Raw genomic sequence first — 16,074 nt, 5'->3', positions numbered from 1 at the left:
GTCTCTTCTGGTCTGGCAGTGCCATGGCCCTGCTCCCAGGGTGTCGGGTCACTTCCTGGTGAGGTACTGGGGACTGAAGCCCCAACAGAAGGGCACTGTCTGGAACATGCCTGGGAACTCATCGAGTCGCTGTGCACACAGCCCATGTGGGACACGAGACAGGCCCTTGGAACTGCCTCTCCACCTGCTGCTCCTGCCCCTTCCACTACACATCTGTCTCCCACCCAGCAGGACTCCCCCACAGCCCCCTGCAGCCCTGAGTTCCTCTGCCCTGGGCAACTGGGCTTCTCAACAACAAGGGTTTTGCGTCCTGTTTATTTTTGTACTTCTAAACCCATCACAGGCCCTCCAGAGTAGCAGTTAGCTTGGAGGAACAAAATTTCAGGGAGGGAATGAACAACTTGTTTTGGATCCTGGGATCAAACACAGAGCCTAGTGAGTGTGGGGCACAGGATTCCCCACTGAGCCCCACCCTGGCCTCCAGGAGCACATTTTTAAAAAAATATTTTTTTTAGTCATCGATGGACCTTTATTTTCTTTATTTAATTATATGTGGTGCTGAAAATCGAACCCAATCCCTCACATGTGCTAGGCAAGTGCTCTACCACTGAGCCACAACCCCGGCCCGAGGAGTACAATTTTAGTCTTCAAATACTTGAACCTTGACCAGTTAAAGGACCCAAGATCAGAAGACCCCCCCAGGGTGGTTCAGGGAGCATTGTGCTTCAGGAAAATGCAGAAGCAGCCCAACTTCCCAGGTGCCACAGAGGACCACAGAAGCTAAGAGGGGCAGCTGGAGACTTCCCTTCTGCTTGGGGGTGGGGTCTGGAAGACTGACTTAAATAACTCCCAGGGTGGGTTAAGAGGATGGGATATAAAGAACAGGAAGTTGCAAAAGGCACGGGTTTCTCATGCCCTGGTCAAGGATCATGTGACCTTCCTTTTCAAGAAGTCTCAGTGTGGTTCACTGGTCCTCTCAGTGACACCCCCATGAAGTCCTTGCTTTTTCCACCGACTGGGTAAGAAGATATTTCCCTGCACCAGGGTTGCTGGGAAAGCAGGAACTCGAGGGTCTGCAGCCACCAGCCTGGCCACATGCACACTGAAAGCCAGCCAGTCGGTGGACAAAGCATCCAGTCAGGCAGTGCCCATGAAGACAGCCTGCGTGTCCACACCACCAGGTGCACCTCAAGACCAGCTTTCTGCATGGCGGGAGGCTCATGCAGGCTCCCCACTATTGCTGACCCCATCTTGGTTCACCTGAGGGATCACTCAGAAGAAAGGCCACCGTGGAGATGGCAGCCTGTTGGTGCTGACGTGGCCAGCTGTTCTGTTCTGTTCTTGGGCTGAAATCCAAATGCCACATTACTAACCCTCTGTGTTTTAATACACTTGAGGCACTGCTGATGGCAAATGTCATCCCTACTCTACATCCACAGCAGTCACCGCTGGGACTTGGGTGGGGTGTGCCTGACCTCAGCGGAACAAGTGTGGGGCATCAGTGGTACTGACAGCTGGATGGACCCTGCTTAGCTCCCATCCTGGCATTGGGGTCTCAGCCTGTTGTCAGACAGAAAGGGCTGGTAAGACGGCGGCTGGGCCAGAAGCCAGAACTGATGCCCCACAGCTGCTGCCTGTTGGTGGCAGGGACAGCTGATTGCCAGTCACCAAAGCTGTCCTGTGCTCTCTAGACACCTCCTGGGCCTCATGACCATTTCTGCAAACACAGTTGCTCATTTTGCACTACGGGCCACGGCACAATTCTAGGTACTTGGATACAGAAGGGCTGAGGATCCTGCTTCACAGGACTTCCGTTACCATGGCGGTGGGGAGGGCAGTCGGGAAGGCAGGGAGAGCAGCACAGGCCTGTAAGTGGGCTCAGACACCAGGACTGTCCACAGACACAGGGATACTCCTCACCAAGGCTCCTTTATGGCAGTTCTCCCCTGAAAGCCATGAGACTTCCCTGCCTTGGCTGGGCCAGGAGGGAAGAGGGTTGGCGTGGGTCCCTGTCTCAGCACCCATGCAGGGGGAGATGCTGTGGGAGCACACTACCATCTGTCAGGAGCCCTGTGTGGCACATGCCACCTGCCTGGTGGACTGCCCAACTAATGTCATCCTGGCTTGTAGAGGTGTACCTAGGGGGTTACTGCCACCAGTAGGTCATCAAATGGGCATCAGGAAACCAGGCTGCCAAGGCCCATGGCATATACCCCGCCAATCCCTAGGCCATTCTGATTCACCTTGCTTTTGCGGTACCTGGACTGAACCCAGGGGACTTATCTCCATTCACTTCGGCAGGGCACTGGTCTCTGGGTGAAGCACGAGACACAGCCCTGCTGCAGAATGGAACCACCTTCTGTGGCCTTCTGCCACCCAGACCCAGGGACAGCAGCTGAGGTCTTGGAGAGGCAAGGTGCCTGTACCGGGTGGGGCTCGCCTCCTGACAAGAGCGAACACCTTCCTGCTTTGAATTCACAGAGGCCCCTGTGCAGCATCCACTCTGCTGTCCCTTCTGTTCCTCACCGCCCTGAGCACCTGCCGCCTCCCAGCAGTCCTTTGCACACTCCCTGGAAGAGCAACAATTTCCCCCGCTTACCAGCCGGCCCACCAATCTAAAGGAGTCTGACTTGTCAAACTGTAAAATCAACAACTGCACAGACAGGACACTCAGAAAACGGCAAGAGCAGTCTCAACTCCCTGCGGCAAGCCCTCCTCTCGAGATGGATGTGGGGGTCCCTCAGCACGTCCACGTGGATAAGAAAAGGGTTAACTGACGGAGGACGATGTTGGTTATCAATCAATCACTCATAAACTTATTTAATCAATAAACACACAAGAGCCAATACTCTTTTTAAATGAGAGAGGGCGTGACGCGTCTGGCCATACCAGTTCTGGACTCTAACAAGGAGTAGCCCAACTCTCCTTTATTTATAGACACACAGGTAAAGGGGCCAAGACTGGGAAGGGCTTCTTCTGTGATGAACTGGATGGGGTGGAGTTGGGGGAATCATTTTCTCAGGGGAACTGTCACAGAACCAGACAGGCAACCACTCCTACACAGCACCATGTACTTCCCAGCAGTCCTCCATGGTAGCCAGTTCCTAGAAGCCCCACCTGTGTCCCATGGCTCAACCTTGTCTGATTCTGCTAAATAAGGATGGCTCCCCACAGATGGACCAGCCACGAGCTTTGGAAGCACCCTTTTCCCAGCTCTGTTCCTCCTCGGGGTTGCACCAAGGGTCGCTGTGTGGCCACTCACGAGGCAGGATCAGCCCAGGGTGGCTTCCACAGCCATGGTCACTTGTTCATGCACACCCCATGGAGACTCACGCTGCTACCCACACTGTCTGAGCTTCTAGACACATGGCGGGCCGTCAGGTTTGCTTCAGGGTTCTGCCATCTTCACTGTAGTGGTAAGAGGAGGCGGCCCTAGAGCCCCACGTCACCCCCTTGCAGGGAAGTTTTGGTTCCTCTGGCTCACCCCACCTGGAGAGGAAGTCAGCATTCACTGGACACAGCACTATTCTCAGGATCAGGACAGCGATCTGCTTGCTGGGTCAACAGAACCAGGAGTATGGCTCCAAGGTACCTTACCTTGCCGCTGAGATTCCAGGGCAGAGGTCGACAAAGAAATGTGGCATTGTCTGAGTCTCAAATGGTTTTCAATTTATTCAAGATTATTCTCTTTTGGGGCTGGGGTAGTGGCTCAGTGGTGGAGTCACTGTGGTCGTGTGAGGCACTGGGTTCGATCCTCAGCACCACATAATAGATATTGTGTCCATCTACAACTAAAAAAATAAAAAAAAGAATATTCTCTTTCAAAATTGTCTGCAGAATAAAATGCCATATTCTCGTGTGGAATCTAAAGGCAGGCCTGGGATCCTTAGTGATGCTGAAGGTGAAGGCTGTTAATGACCCATGTTGCCCTTAATTAAAATCACACTAACACCAATTGGTAACAGACTTCAAGCTACAGACAGCTGAGGATTCCTCATGTGAGCAGCAACACACTGAAATGCAGCCACAATGACAAGCAACCCAAAGGATGGGAACATCTGTGTGCACATAGGAGTGGCCACTGCGCCAGGGCATGTGGTGAACTCACTTCCTTCAAGTTTGACTTCCAGTGTTCCACTCGCCCTATGAATGCTAAGGTGGAAAACCATTCCAAAGGAGCCCATTTCTCCAAGTGTCTGCAGGGTGGCTACGCACAAGTCTCAGGGGGCCTACCCCACAGCGGTGGGTTTCAGAGCAGCTCAGAAGCCTCTGCCCTGAGGAAGTGATTTGTGGCTGCCTGCTCAGAGAAAGGACAGGGGCCAAAAAGGATTCCAAGGGGCGCAGACTGCATGTGGACCTCCAAAAGAGGCCCATTGTGCCTGGACAGTCAGCGGGATACAAACACCCACCAGGCCATGGTGGTGGACAGTCCTTAGCTCAGAGTGCTGAGCTGTTGCTGAACTTCACTGGGGAGGGGGTTAGCATTCTCCATTAAGCAGGTCAGACAGTTCTGGAGAGGTGAGTGACACTCTTCACTGCTAGGTCATGGGCAAGTGGTCGGCCGGCCCAGCCTCTTCTCCCCATCGGCCTGCAGAAGCCCTGGGAGTTCCTGGTTGCATCACACACTTGCCCTGCTGCGCTGAGGTTCCTCCCTCCCTCCAGGGTCCCCCATCAACTTCCCCCTTAAATTCACAGCAGCACCCTTCTTCTAGCTGCTCAGATCAAAACCCACACTGGCACTAGCCTGCTTCTCCCTCACTGACTTCAGATCCAATCCGAGGGAAATGCAGTTGTCTCTTATTTCAAAGCATACCCAGGACCCAGCGTGCATCTGCAGCGGGCCCATGCTTGCCTGGACCAGCATGACCTCCCGCCCGTGTTACTGCCAACAACCTCCGCAGGGCTTTCCTGGCTCCTCCTTGCCTCCCTTACGATGAATTCCAAACATAGCTCTGGAGCAGTCCTTCATTACCGAAGGTGTGCCACTCTTGTTGGATCCCCAGAAGCTCCCACGCAAAGGCATCTACAATGGTACACAAAGCCCAGTGACGTCCTGATCCTGTCCCCACATCTCTGCTCTGCCCCAGGAGGGTTCTTGCTATCGGGTTCTGCAGTGCTCTTGCCTCCTCCTGGATAAGCTGCTGTTCAAGAAGCCCTGTACCCACCCAAGTCGGCCTGAACGCTACGCCCTCAAGAACCTGACCTGTGCTATGGTGTCCATCCTGGCATTTCTGTTTCACACTAGGCAACTCATTACTTCTTGTTGGTTGACCAGCTGCTAGAATGTATGTTGCAGCTCAACAGGGGTCTGTTTTCTGTTCACTGACGTGCCTTGGCCAGGGCAGACAAGACCTGTGACCGAAGGGTCACCCAGACTTTCATACTCCTGGTAACGACAATCCCAGGATCTGAAACAGCACCCTGATCAATGTGACAATTTAAAGCATCAAACTAAGTGACAAGTTCATTACCTCCTCTCCATAACCATGTAGTTGATGTAAAAAGCTGTAGGTCTGCTCGTGTGTTATTCACAAAGAAGGAGAGAGGAACATCATACACTTCACAACAATCAACCCAGAGGTGCCTAGGCCTGAGCTGCCCACCACCTCTGATGCCCCTCCCTCCTCAGCGCACCAGGAGGACTGGGGAGAAAAAGAGACTCAATGCCAGGATCCACACTGAGGACACGGTGGCCCCGAGCCTGCAAACCTGTTCCTTTGCTTTTATCCAACTTGGTGATGGAGGCAAGAAAAGTGCTTTTAGGGGCTGCCTTAGTCTAAGTCTTAAATACAGCATTCGGAGACAGAGCAAGATTTTACTGAGAAAAAGTGAATTTTTAATCATCTTGTGAATCTACTTAGAAAAACACACACAAGCAATGTTCACAACTATAAATTTAAACCTTTTGCACTAAAAAAAAAAAAAAAACAAAAAAAAAAACAAAAACACAAACAACAAACACAAAACCACAGGCATGAACTGTAAACCTGTATTAATTATCAACTAGTTTTAAGGTTAACTCTTAGCAGTAATTCAGTATTTTCCTCCTTGGCAATTATAGTTTTAGCACCAAATGATCTCCCACAGAGGTACTATCACAAGCTGGCTGCCAGTGTAAGGAGATGTTTCCACACGCGCTCCTTGCACACACACCTTCCACTCATACAACAAGGAGACACGTGCAGGTGGTGTCACACGCTGACTCCAGGGCAATGGAAACAAGACAGAGGCACAGGGTCACACGACTTTAATGTAGTGCATTCGTAGAAAAGGCCAGCTTCCGCTCCCAGGCGTGCGCTTGTCCTCAGACTTTAATGTCATGATTTAGATGCAGACGTTATTGCCTAAATATTACTCTATACATTTCCATCAGTGTTCAGGAAAACACTTGAAATTGCTACTTAATTTACACCATAATGACTGGGTTACAGCTTTAGCTCATTGGCAATTTTGGAAGCAATATTTTTGAAAGCTATGGATGTCCCTGATATCCGCTTGAACCGGACCCCGTTCAGAGAGAGTCTCGGCAGCTTACACACCTCCATCTCCCACTGCACCATGTTCTCCGCGTGCCCGTCGCCCTGGACACAGAAGAGCAGGAAGCGCTCCCTCTGCTCGTAGTCACAGTTATTGGCATCCAGCACTTTGCGGATTTCCCGCATCATGTCGCTGGGATCCATGGAGCTAGTGGTTTTCATGCTCCAGGTGAAGCGGAGGGAGCGAGGTTTTGCTTCTTTGTTCTCATCCTTTGGCTCCGCATGGACGTTGCGACTGAAATGCACAGGGGCAGGGTTACTTTCAGTCGCATAGGAAGTGAGCCCTTTTCTCTTCAATGAGCTCATCACCACCACCTCCAATGCAGCATGACGACCGACCTCTACCTCTTCCCTTTGCAGACTCTTATCTGCTAAGACGTGTTTGTCTCTTCCCACCACTCCCAACCAAGAGCCACAGCACGAAAATCTACCTGGCTGAAAAATCTTCACCGGCCACATCAACTGACTAAAATCAAGAGAGTAATTTACTAAGCAGAGTCCTTGGAAGTCAACACAGTGAAGACAGAGCCCAGGCCTGGGCCTGGGTGGTCCTGGTGGCCAGCCTCTGCTCTGCTAATCTAGTCCTGCTCACCACGACTGTAGCAGCAACAGGTACTCAGGATTACCTGGGGACTCCATGCCTATAGCTCAAATCACTCTTCCCTACAAACAGCCCCAGATGCAGAGTGAACAGCCAGGCTGGTCCTCCTCATGGTCACTTCCACTTCAATGTTTTTTTATTTTCTCTATTTTGCTAAACTACCAATTTCATAGTTAAAAACAAAACAAAACAAAACCCCGAACCAAACATTTGGTGGCATGTGCCTGTGAAGTCCCAGCTACTGGGAGGCTGAAGCAGGAGGGTCACCTGAGCTCTGAGTTTCACATCAGCCTGGGTACTACAGAGAGATCCTGTCTCTTTGCCCCAAAAAAGAAAAAAGGAAGACTTCTTAGATGACACAATCTTACAACTGGAATAGATGGGAAAATGAAAAATTTCAGCTCTGATGTGCCACACCGGAATGATCTACACAGTGAGCACATTATTCATTTCAGAAGCTAAAATGCTATGTTGAATTATTTGAAAGATTATAAAATGAGCCAGCTCTCACAATTTTGGGACTGGGAAGTCTGGAGTGAGGAAACAGCACCAGCTCAGGAGAGGAGTCTACCCTGGCAAGAGACTGAGACCAGGCGGGACAAGGAGAAATAGCCTGCTGGGGGCAGCCTGAGCACTTGGAAGAGCCCCTACATGGCATTTCAACAAAATACCACTGAGCTAGGGATGAGTTTTGTTTTGAGCAGAGTGACTGTCACAACCCCAAGGTACGGAGGCAGGAAGTACAGGATGTTCCTGGGGCAGAGTACACAGGCTGCCTGGTACAGGCACAGTGGTACTCAGGACAGCTGCAGGCCCATGCTCAGCACTTGTCATGGTGGGTCTCTTCTTGCTGGCATCAGGAGGCAGGTCCCATCACTACCTTTCTAATGTGGATGGGCAGGCCTGGGGGAGGCTGCATGGCGCTCTCCCCAACTCTGATTCAACAGGATAGCTGGTGCTGGCTGGGCCTTGAGGCTGGAAAGACCAGGAGGTGCAAAGGGGTTGGGGAGGTCCTGACTTGGCATGGTGGTGACTGGTTTTGAAGCAGGCCAAGTGAAGGAGACCTACAACTACAGAGACGGTCGTAGGCCCATCTGCGACTCCATATCCATGCAATGATAGCTACACAAAACCAAAAAGAAAACATGACTTCTATAATCATCTGAGAAGAAAATTTATCTGGTTGGAAAAATGAAGATTCTACTCAATGTTCTGCATTTGCTCCTTGAGAAGAGAACCATGTGAGAAGTCAGGCATGAATCCAGGGCCACCCCTGACTCCCCACCAAGCTCAGGGCCTTAACACAGCCATGCCACCTGTAATCCCAGAGGCTCAGTAGGCTGAGGCAGGAGGAACATGAGTTCAGAGCCAGTCTCTGCAAAAGCAAAGTGCTAAGCAACTCAGTGAGACTGTCTCTAAATAAAATATGAAAAAGGGCTGGGGATGTGGCTCAGTGGTCAAGTGGCCCTAAGTTCAAGCCCTGGTATGTAAAACAACAACAAAAAAACAAAACCCCAAAACATGCACTCCACACAAAAGCAAACTGAAGTGGGGCTGGGAAGGCTTCCATGGCACGCCAGCGCCCTCGTGTGGCTGCCAGGGTGTGGCTCTGCACCAGGCCCACCTCACAAGTCCTCTCCAAGGACCAGTAGGACTAGGCTGCAAAGCATTCAGAAAAGGTCAGCTCTGCCACAGAAAATGAGGCAAACACTAGAAAAGGTTTTAAGTAGAAATCATTTCCCTCACCTTGAGCCCTCATATCTCCCGTTCCTCTCATACTCAGTTGGAAGCCTCAATGAACAGAGTGTGGAAGCAAAGAGAAGTGGGGAAGAGAAAAGAGATCTTACACAGCAGTTCAAGGCTGTCACCAACAAAACATCATGCAGTGAACACATCTGAGCACTTTCCAGTCACAGTGGGCCTGCAGCAGCGCTGTAGACTTCTCTGGGAGGACGCAGGCATGCGCAGGACTGGGCAGCATGCCACACTGTCCTCCGCCTCTTCACCTGGGCACCTCCACGCTGTGGACCAGAGCTGCTCTGGCGGTGAACCTTGCCCACAGAGGAATGGGTTTCCAATTGAAAGGAAACAAGGCTATCAGCTGAACTCTAAATTCAATTATAATAGTTTCTGACCAAGGAAAAATTTGACGAGGAAGATCAACTGAGAAACAGTTGAGGAGTGGAATTCCCAGCAGGAAGAAAACACTTCTCCCACAGCTTCTGATACAGAGCTCATGTTAACAAAGCCTTCCAGAGACCCATCAGTTTTGTAAACACAAAAACTGGCAGTCTGGCCTTCTGGCGACGGACAGGCACAGGCATGTTGTGGCCATTGAAGGCAGACTTCCTGAATCCTAAGTGTGGATTCCAAAGGTAGCAATATTTTTGGTCTCTTGATCGTCAACACCACAAGCATGAATGAAATCAGAATGTCTCTTACTGGAGTGCTCTAGGGAAGCAGCAAGATGTGCTTCTTCATTGTGGTAGGAAGGGCTTTAGATAGAACACTATTTACTCTTCAACTCTCCAAAAATATTAAAACACTTCTGCTCTGCAGCTGCTCACATCTTAATTTCTCAAAAAGTCAAACCTATCGAGGCTATAGGTTTGAATTATATGCTTGTCTCCTAAATCAGAGTATTAGCCAACTTCTATCATTTCAAAGCCTTTCACCAATCCAATCCTCAGTAAAATAAAAATGATGACTAACACAATTACCACTTACCTTTTGCATGCTTGTGGCTAATCATTAATTGTACATTCATGTTACTGAACATCCCGTTCTTCAAACAGGAGCATGCTAAGTGTTATTAGTATAAAGACAGAATTATTTGGATGCTAAATAATTCTACCAGACAGGAAACGCAGAGCATGCACAGGACTTTCACTGCAGGGCGCCACAGTTCTTTCCAAACTCTTGACAGAGTTAATCTATTTCTTTCGTTTCCCCTTGAGGAAATAAGTATTTAGTTCTCAGCAGAAAGTTTAGTTTTTAAGGAAAAAACAGGGCCAGAAAGCCAAACCTGATGTTAATTGCAGGAGCCATTTGGTGGGGTGAGGATTGGAAAATAAGTGTGCATATATAAATCCTACCTTTTGATAAACCTGAATGACATGTTTCTAAAAGAAATTAAGCCAAAAAAAAATTAATAGAAAGGTCTTGCACAAATTAAGTAGAAAATCTAATCAATTATAGAGAGAGGGAAAACAAAAACAAAAACCCTAAACAAACAGGGCTCCTCTTCTGGCCAATAATCAATAAGACAAATGACATTCATTGAAAAAGTAAAATTATTACAGATAATTAAATGAGTATGTGATCTTGTAATCAGAAATACAAAAAAACTACTTATAAGTAAGAAAAAGTTTAGCATATCGACATTGACTGTAATTAAATTTAAAGTTGTTCAGATGGATAAACTTAAGATAAAATTCAATGTCTTAGGTTAAAGAAATGATATGTCACTTGCAACACACTCGTAATAACAATTCTCAATTTTCTTCAGAATGTTATGAACAAAAATCTTGCTTTCTCATACATAAACATGAAAATCTCACCACAAAAGATTTAACTATTAAGAGCATCATTAATTATTTCAGGCAGATGACCTAAAAGAAAGTTTGTTACAGTGGTACGACATAAATCACTTTTTAGGTTACTGAGAGTTTTAAATCTCAAACTGAATGAAAATAAAGTATTAAGGTAATAGTATGGATTTTATCTTTATGTAACAAACTGGAAGAACTGTATTTAAAAGGGGTCACTATGTTCACTGAAAGAAATTTAAGGAGATTGTTGTGCTGAACAGACTCTGGCAATATATTTTTCAAGCTGTGGATCAGGCTTTCCTGGTCATGTGATTAGCTGCCCTGGGCAAGCGCAGGCTGGAGAGGCTCAGCTCCGACAGGACACGGGGCCCTCACACGTTATCTGCTGGAGACTTGACTAATGAAATCTCTGGATTTTTTTTCCCCCCCTAATTTGGGTTTAATGCTGGTATTGCTTCAGAGATTAACTGACAAATTAAAAAATGTTTACTACTATAGACAAATGCCAATCACTTCATACAGATCGAATGTGGTATACGGCAGGCTACCTACTTTAAAGAAGTGCATGTGAAGTATTTTAGAAATAATACTACGTAACTACAAGGGGGTATTACCTGAAAGAATATTTCAGTTGAAAAATTAAAGAGTAAAAAGTCTTTAAAATACATTTTCATTTCTTAGTCTTCCGTCTGGGAAGTCAGAGTTACTTTTAAGACCTGTGAGAAGGGTGGGTGGAGGGTGCTGGCAGAGGGGAGCCCTTGCATCCTGAGGGGGAACAATCAGGGTCCGCAGCTCTTCAAAGCCATGCCCTATTCACACCTGACCAGCATGTGAAAGTGCCAGTAATTTAGCTCTCCAGGCACTGAAACTTGAATCCTAGCAATTTCTGCTAAGGGAGAAGCAGCTTCAACTGCAGCAGCAAGGATTTTGACTATTTTTAAGAACAAGTATCTATAACTGAAGTAGAGTACTAAGGCAGATGACAGTTTGTGAACTTTCACACAACAGGATAAAGGACTTTCTGCAAAAATTTGGGGTGAAAAGTCTGCAAATTCTAAAATAAGACTACTACTTAATATTTTTTTTAAACAAGAAACTTTGATCTCCAATTTCAATTCAAATACTGCATAATATGAAATAAATGTAATTAGAAAATAAGCAAGCAGCACGAACTCATGCCTCCAGGCGCCTTTAACTGAGTTCTCCCAGGGGAGCACAGGGCAGGGTTGCACGTTCTCCTCCAGAGCCAGACAGAACTGGCTCAGCTGTGTTTTTGCTGTAGGATGTGAACTCTGCCTTGGCCTCTCTAACCCTTGGCTTCAGTTTCTTCTATAAAATTGGGAATATCTACTCCACAGGGTGGACTGTGAAGATGAAATGTGAGAGAGAGTGGTAGGAAATATATTATACAAATAGATATACTCACTGTATACATGGAAATGTGTGTATACAGATTATTTTATAGAGACAATACTCATATAAAATTCTGTACATACTACACACACCTCTGGATAAAATGAATATATTTACATGTCCATAGGTATCCATCTTAGCTCACAGTAAGCATTCAAGTAATGGTAGTTCATTTTTTTTTTAAATCAACGATAGTCTTAAGGTAACAACAAAGCATAGGGACATTTACGCAAAGTAAATTCAAGGGTTCTAATAATGTGCAAGGTCTTATTTTAAAAGCCCATTACAGTCAGGCACAATGTTGCACGGTTGAGACAGGAGGACTGCACGTATGAGGTCAGCCTCAGCAATTTAGCAAGACCCTGTCTCAAAGTTAAAAACAAGAAGGACTGGAGATGTAGCTCAGTGGTAAACTGCTGTGGGCTAAATCCCCATTATCAATCAATCAATCAATCGATATAAAAAGCTCATTACAAAACTGGGCATGGGAGCACACATCTGAATTCCCAGTGACTCTGGAAGCTGAGGCAGGAGAATCACAAGTTTGAGATCAGCCTGGTCTCAAAATAAAAAATAAAAAGGGTTGGAGAGGTAGCTCAGTGGTAGAGCACAAAGTTCTGGCTTCAGTCCTAGTACCACCCCCGTCCTCCACAAAAAAGGCAATTATAGAACAAAGCTACCTTTTCTGAACTTTGATAAACCTATTGTACATTCTCTCTACTAAAGGCGCAGAGGGGAAGACACCTGTCCATATTATACAGGGACAGGAGGTAAACAGCCAGAGAATTATAGTATCTGCCTCCATCTTGTGTCACTCAAGCTTCAGAGGCTGGTTGTATTTCAGCCTAGTCCCTGAGGAAGGAGCTGGGGGACATGAAGGTCTGGGGACAGGCTGACCCTTTCAGGGTGACCCTGGAAGGAAGGAGGGAGTTATCCTGGAACTCCCAGACTGCCTGGACTGAACTTCCTTGCTGGTTGGACACATGCCTGGGGATGGCTCCTTCAACCATTCTGTTCGGCCCACTCTGGAATGGGATGTCTTACTAAAGGGGCTGAAAGGAGAGTAAGAGTCAACTAAAACCTCCAGTTCATCTGACTTGTGGTTAAAGCTAGCAGGATTGGAAGTCCTCCCTCATTAGGTGACTGATGTCCTAACAACTAATAGATCTGACTGTTTAACAGACTCAAGTTTTAGTTGACTGATTTAAAATGAAATAAAATTACTGGAGGGATTAGGGAGACTGAAAAGTGACATTTGGCTTACAGTGTAAATAATGGAGATGGTATGAAACTGCGCAGGGAGCTAAGGGACCACAGAAGAGGAGGGGCTCTGGCTGCCTCCAGCCTTGAGAAGATCCTGTTGTTGCTCCCTAGGACATGGGGACAAGCAAGAGCAAGAGTGTCTGCACAGGTGGACCTGCAGGAGACCCTGGGCACACTGATCAGAGAGAGGCTGACTTCAAAGAATTTCCGTGGGGGGGCCCTCAACTCCAGGGCTTTTGGGTTTCAGGGTACCTTGCTGCCTGAAGGTGCCTTCATTGTTTGCTTATGGGGCAAGCAGCAGCATTTCTTTTTCTCTTTTATCAGCCAATGTCACTATGTTTTCTGCACCCTCCACACTAGATTAGAAGTTTAAAACCACCTCTAGAGACCGTGGTTTCTCAGGTTCAAGGTCTATTGGACACCTAAGCATTGTATACACAATCAGATATTATTGAGAATAAGTTGGGGTTTTATCTCTAAAACCACCCCATTTAAGAAAGTTACCTTGCTTTCAATGTAATTTAGCCTCTGAGAAACTTAGTGCTCATTGCTCAATGATGATGAAGTAAAAGATAAAATGTCTCTCTTTTCTGTGTCTCAGGATGATCACAACGGATGTGTCTTTGTCCTGGTGACTGCTACAGAATGCCAACCCCTTGCCCTACTGCACTGATTGTGCCATGTGGACAGATGTGTGATCAGAAGGAATGGTAATTAAAGAATGATGAAAACCTCCCAAATGCTAGGCAACTTGTAGGGCTGTGAAAACCTAAAAGCTTGGAGCTCTATACTTCCACTTTTAAAGTTAGATATATACAGAACAAAAAACTAAGCACCCAGCATCAGCTCTCCACATGGGAAATACATTTCTCCTTTTGCTTTGTTTGTTCTAACGCCCTAGCACCAGCTGGTACTTACCTTCTTGTGAGTTTTGAAGTTAATTTACTAAAAAGATTAGTGGAGCCTCTGCTTCGAGTCTGAGACAGTGGCGTGGCTTCGTGGGACAGGCTGGGCGAGGCAGGAGGGCCGTTGTATGTTGCAGTTCGCCGTTCCCGGGGCTGGCCGTGGAAAGTGCTGCGAATGGCAGTGCCTCTTGGGAAGCGGATTCGGTCTGGGGTGGTGGCACTGCTAATGCTGTGGGTTGAGGCAACTGGAGTTCTCTGATCGGGAATGGCGCTAGGAGACCAGAAAAGAGGAGACTCTGACATCTTTGTTCACAAAATCATGGCACATGAAAATTTATAATCACAACGTGGAGAAAATCAGGTATAGAGAAAACAGTGGAGAAAGTCAGGTATAGTGAATCCAGATCTGAGGGGAATTTCATAGGACTTAGGAGCAAAAGGTACGCTCAGTGGGAAAGGGTGCTGAAGGAGAAGGACAGAATGAGACACAGCCTCAGAGCTGAAGGGAGAAGCACATACACATGTTCAAGGGCAAAGTTACAGCAGGGGAATTCTGGGGCAGAGAACGGCTAACTCCGACCTTTCCCCTTTGCTTCCCTCGCAAATTGCTCACACACAGAGAGCCGTGCCAACATGAAAGAAAGAACTGCAGGTCCTGAAGAACAGGCAACTAAAAAGCTTGAAAGCACACAAATGGCATGAAGTTCTGCATGCTGAAGGAAACTTGGGGAGGAGGGGGAATGCCTTGTACCCCCGAAATACACAGACACACACGACGACCAAGGACACCATGAGCAGGACGCGCTTAACTGAAATCAGACAGAGGGGGACGTCCTGTGGACAACTGCAACAAAATCTCGACTATAGAATCCACGGCACAGAATTAAGCAGCAGCGGTGCACACCGGTTTCACGAGGAATGTGCGTATTCTTACGTAGCCTTGGAGTTATCTCCTTCACTGTCTATTGGAGGTAACATCATCTTGGGGTGCCCAGAGGCTGACATGGACATCGACTTCTGATGTCTCAGCCGACAGGTAGAAGATGTGGCACAGACTGAGGCAGGGCTAGCTGCGTAAGCGAACACTTCCGTCAGGCTGGGGGTGGGTCAGGCAGAGGCAGAAACAACAGCGTGCTGAAGCAGTGGCCACGGAGCAGCCTGCTGTCTAAGCACACGCTGCCCTCCCCAGGGCCCTTCCTGCTGCCAGGGAGTAAACACCTCTTAGACATGTTCTGGAGATTCTGGGGCAATTGTTGACCTATTTATTAGCTGCTTTTTCCAAACAGTAATTTTGAGTTTATTACCTTAAAGACACTAAAAGTTCACGTTTGGGTATTCATGTGAGATGGATGGTATCTTGTGAGATTTGCATAAAATAAAATCTACCCTAAAAGAGGATGTCTCAATACAAACCCAGGTGGTAAAATGAATAAGTGATGAGAACACCATGCTCTCAACCTAATCCTCAAACATAATGACTATTTATTTACTGTAGTCCTAGTGGTTGAACCCAGGGCTGCTCTACCACTGAGATATACCCCAGCCCTTTTTGAGACAGGGTGACAGTGAAAGATGTGGCTGGCCCTGAACTTGCAATCCTCCATTCTCCTGCCTTGACCTCCCAAGTCACTGGGATTACAGGGTGTGCCACCACACCTGACTATAATTATACATAATATATGTATGTATGTACTGGGGGTTGAGCCATAACCCCAGACCTTTATAAAAAATTTTGTATAGAGACAGGTTCTCGCTGAGTTGCTTAGGGCCTTGCTAAGTTGCTGAGGCTGGCTTTGAACTCATAA

General features: G+C 47.5%; 1 protein-coding gene across 8 annotated transcripts in view; it reads right to left on the bottom strand.

The window, feature by feature from the left end:
• Positions 1-6,232: 6,232 nt before the first annotated feature.
• The window catches only part of Mark3 (microtubule affinity regulating kinase 3), a 94,787-nt gene continuing 84,945 nt past the window's right edge, over positions 6,233-16,074 (bottom strand). For 4 of the 8 annotated variants that reach the window (XM_047541895.1, XM_047541892.1, XM_047541898.1 and 1 more), the window contains 4 exons: positions 14,283-14,540; positions 10,233-10,259; positions 8,884-8,928; positions 6,233-6,771 (listed from right to left, as the gene is read on the bottom strand). In XM_047541895.1, coding sequence (XP_047397851.1) covers positions 6,426-6,771; positions 8,884-8,928; positions 10,233-10,259; positions 14,283-14,540 — 676 coding nt within the window. In that variant the 3' untranslated portion in view covers positions 6,233-6,425. The remainder of the gene's footprint in view (positions 6,772-8,883; positions 8,929-10,232; positions 10,260-14,282; positions 14,541-16,074) is intronic. The other 4 variants (XM_047541897.1, XM_047541896.1, XM_047541894.1 and 1 more) reach the window with 3 other exon arrangements.

The sequence above is a fragment of the Sciurus carolinensis genome, chromosome 2 (assembly GCF_902686445.1).
Source record: "Sciurus carolinensis chromosome 2, mSciCar1.2, whole genome shotgun sequence".
Classification (NCBI taxonomy): Eukaryota; Metazoa; Chordata; class Mammalia; order Rodentia; family Sciuridae; genus Sciurus; species Sciurus carolinensis.
Note: the sequence above shows the minus strand (reverse complement) of the source record. Positions and strands in the feature narration are given on the sequence as shown.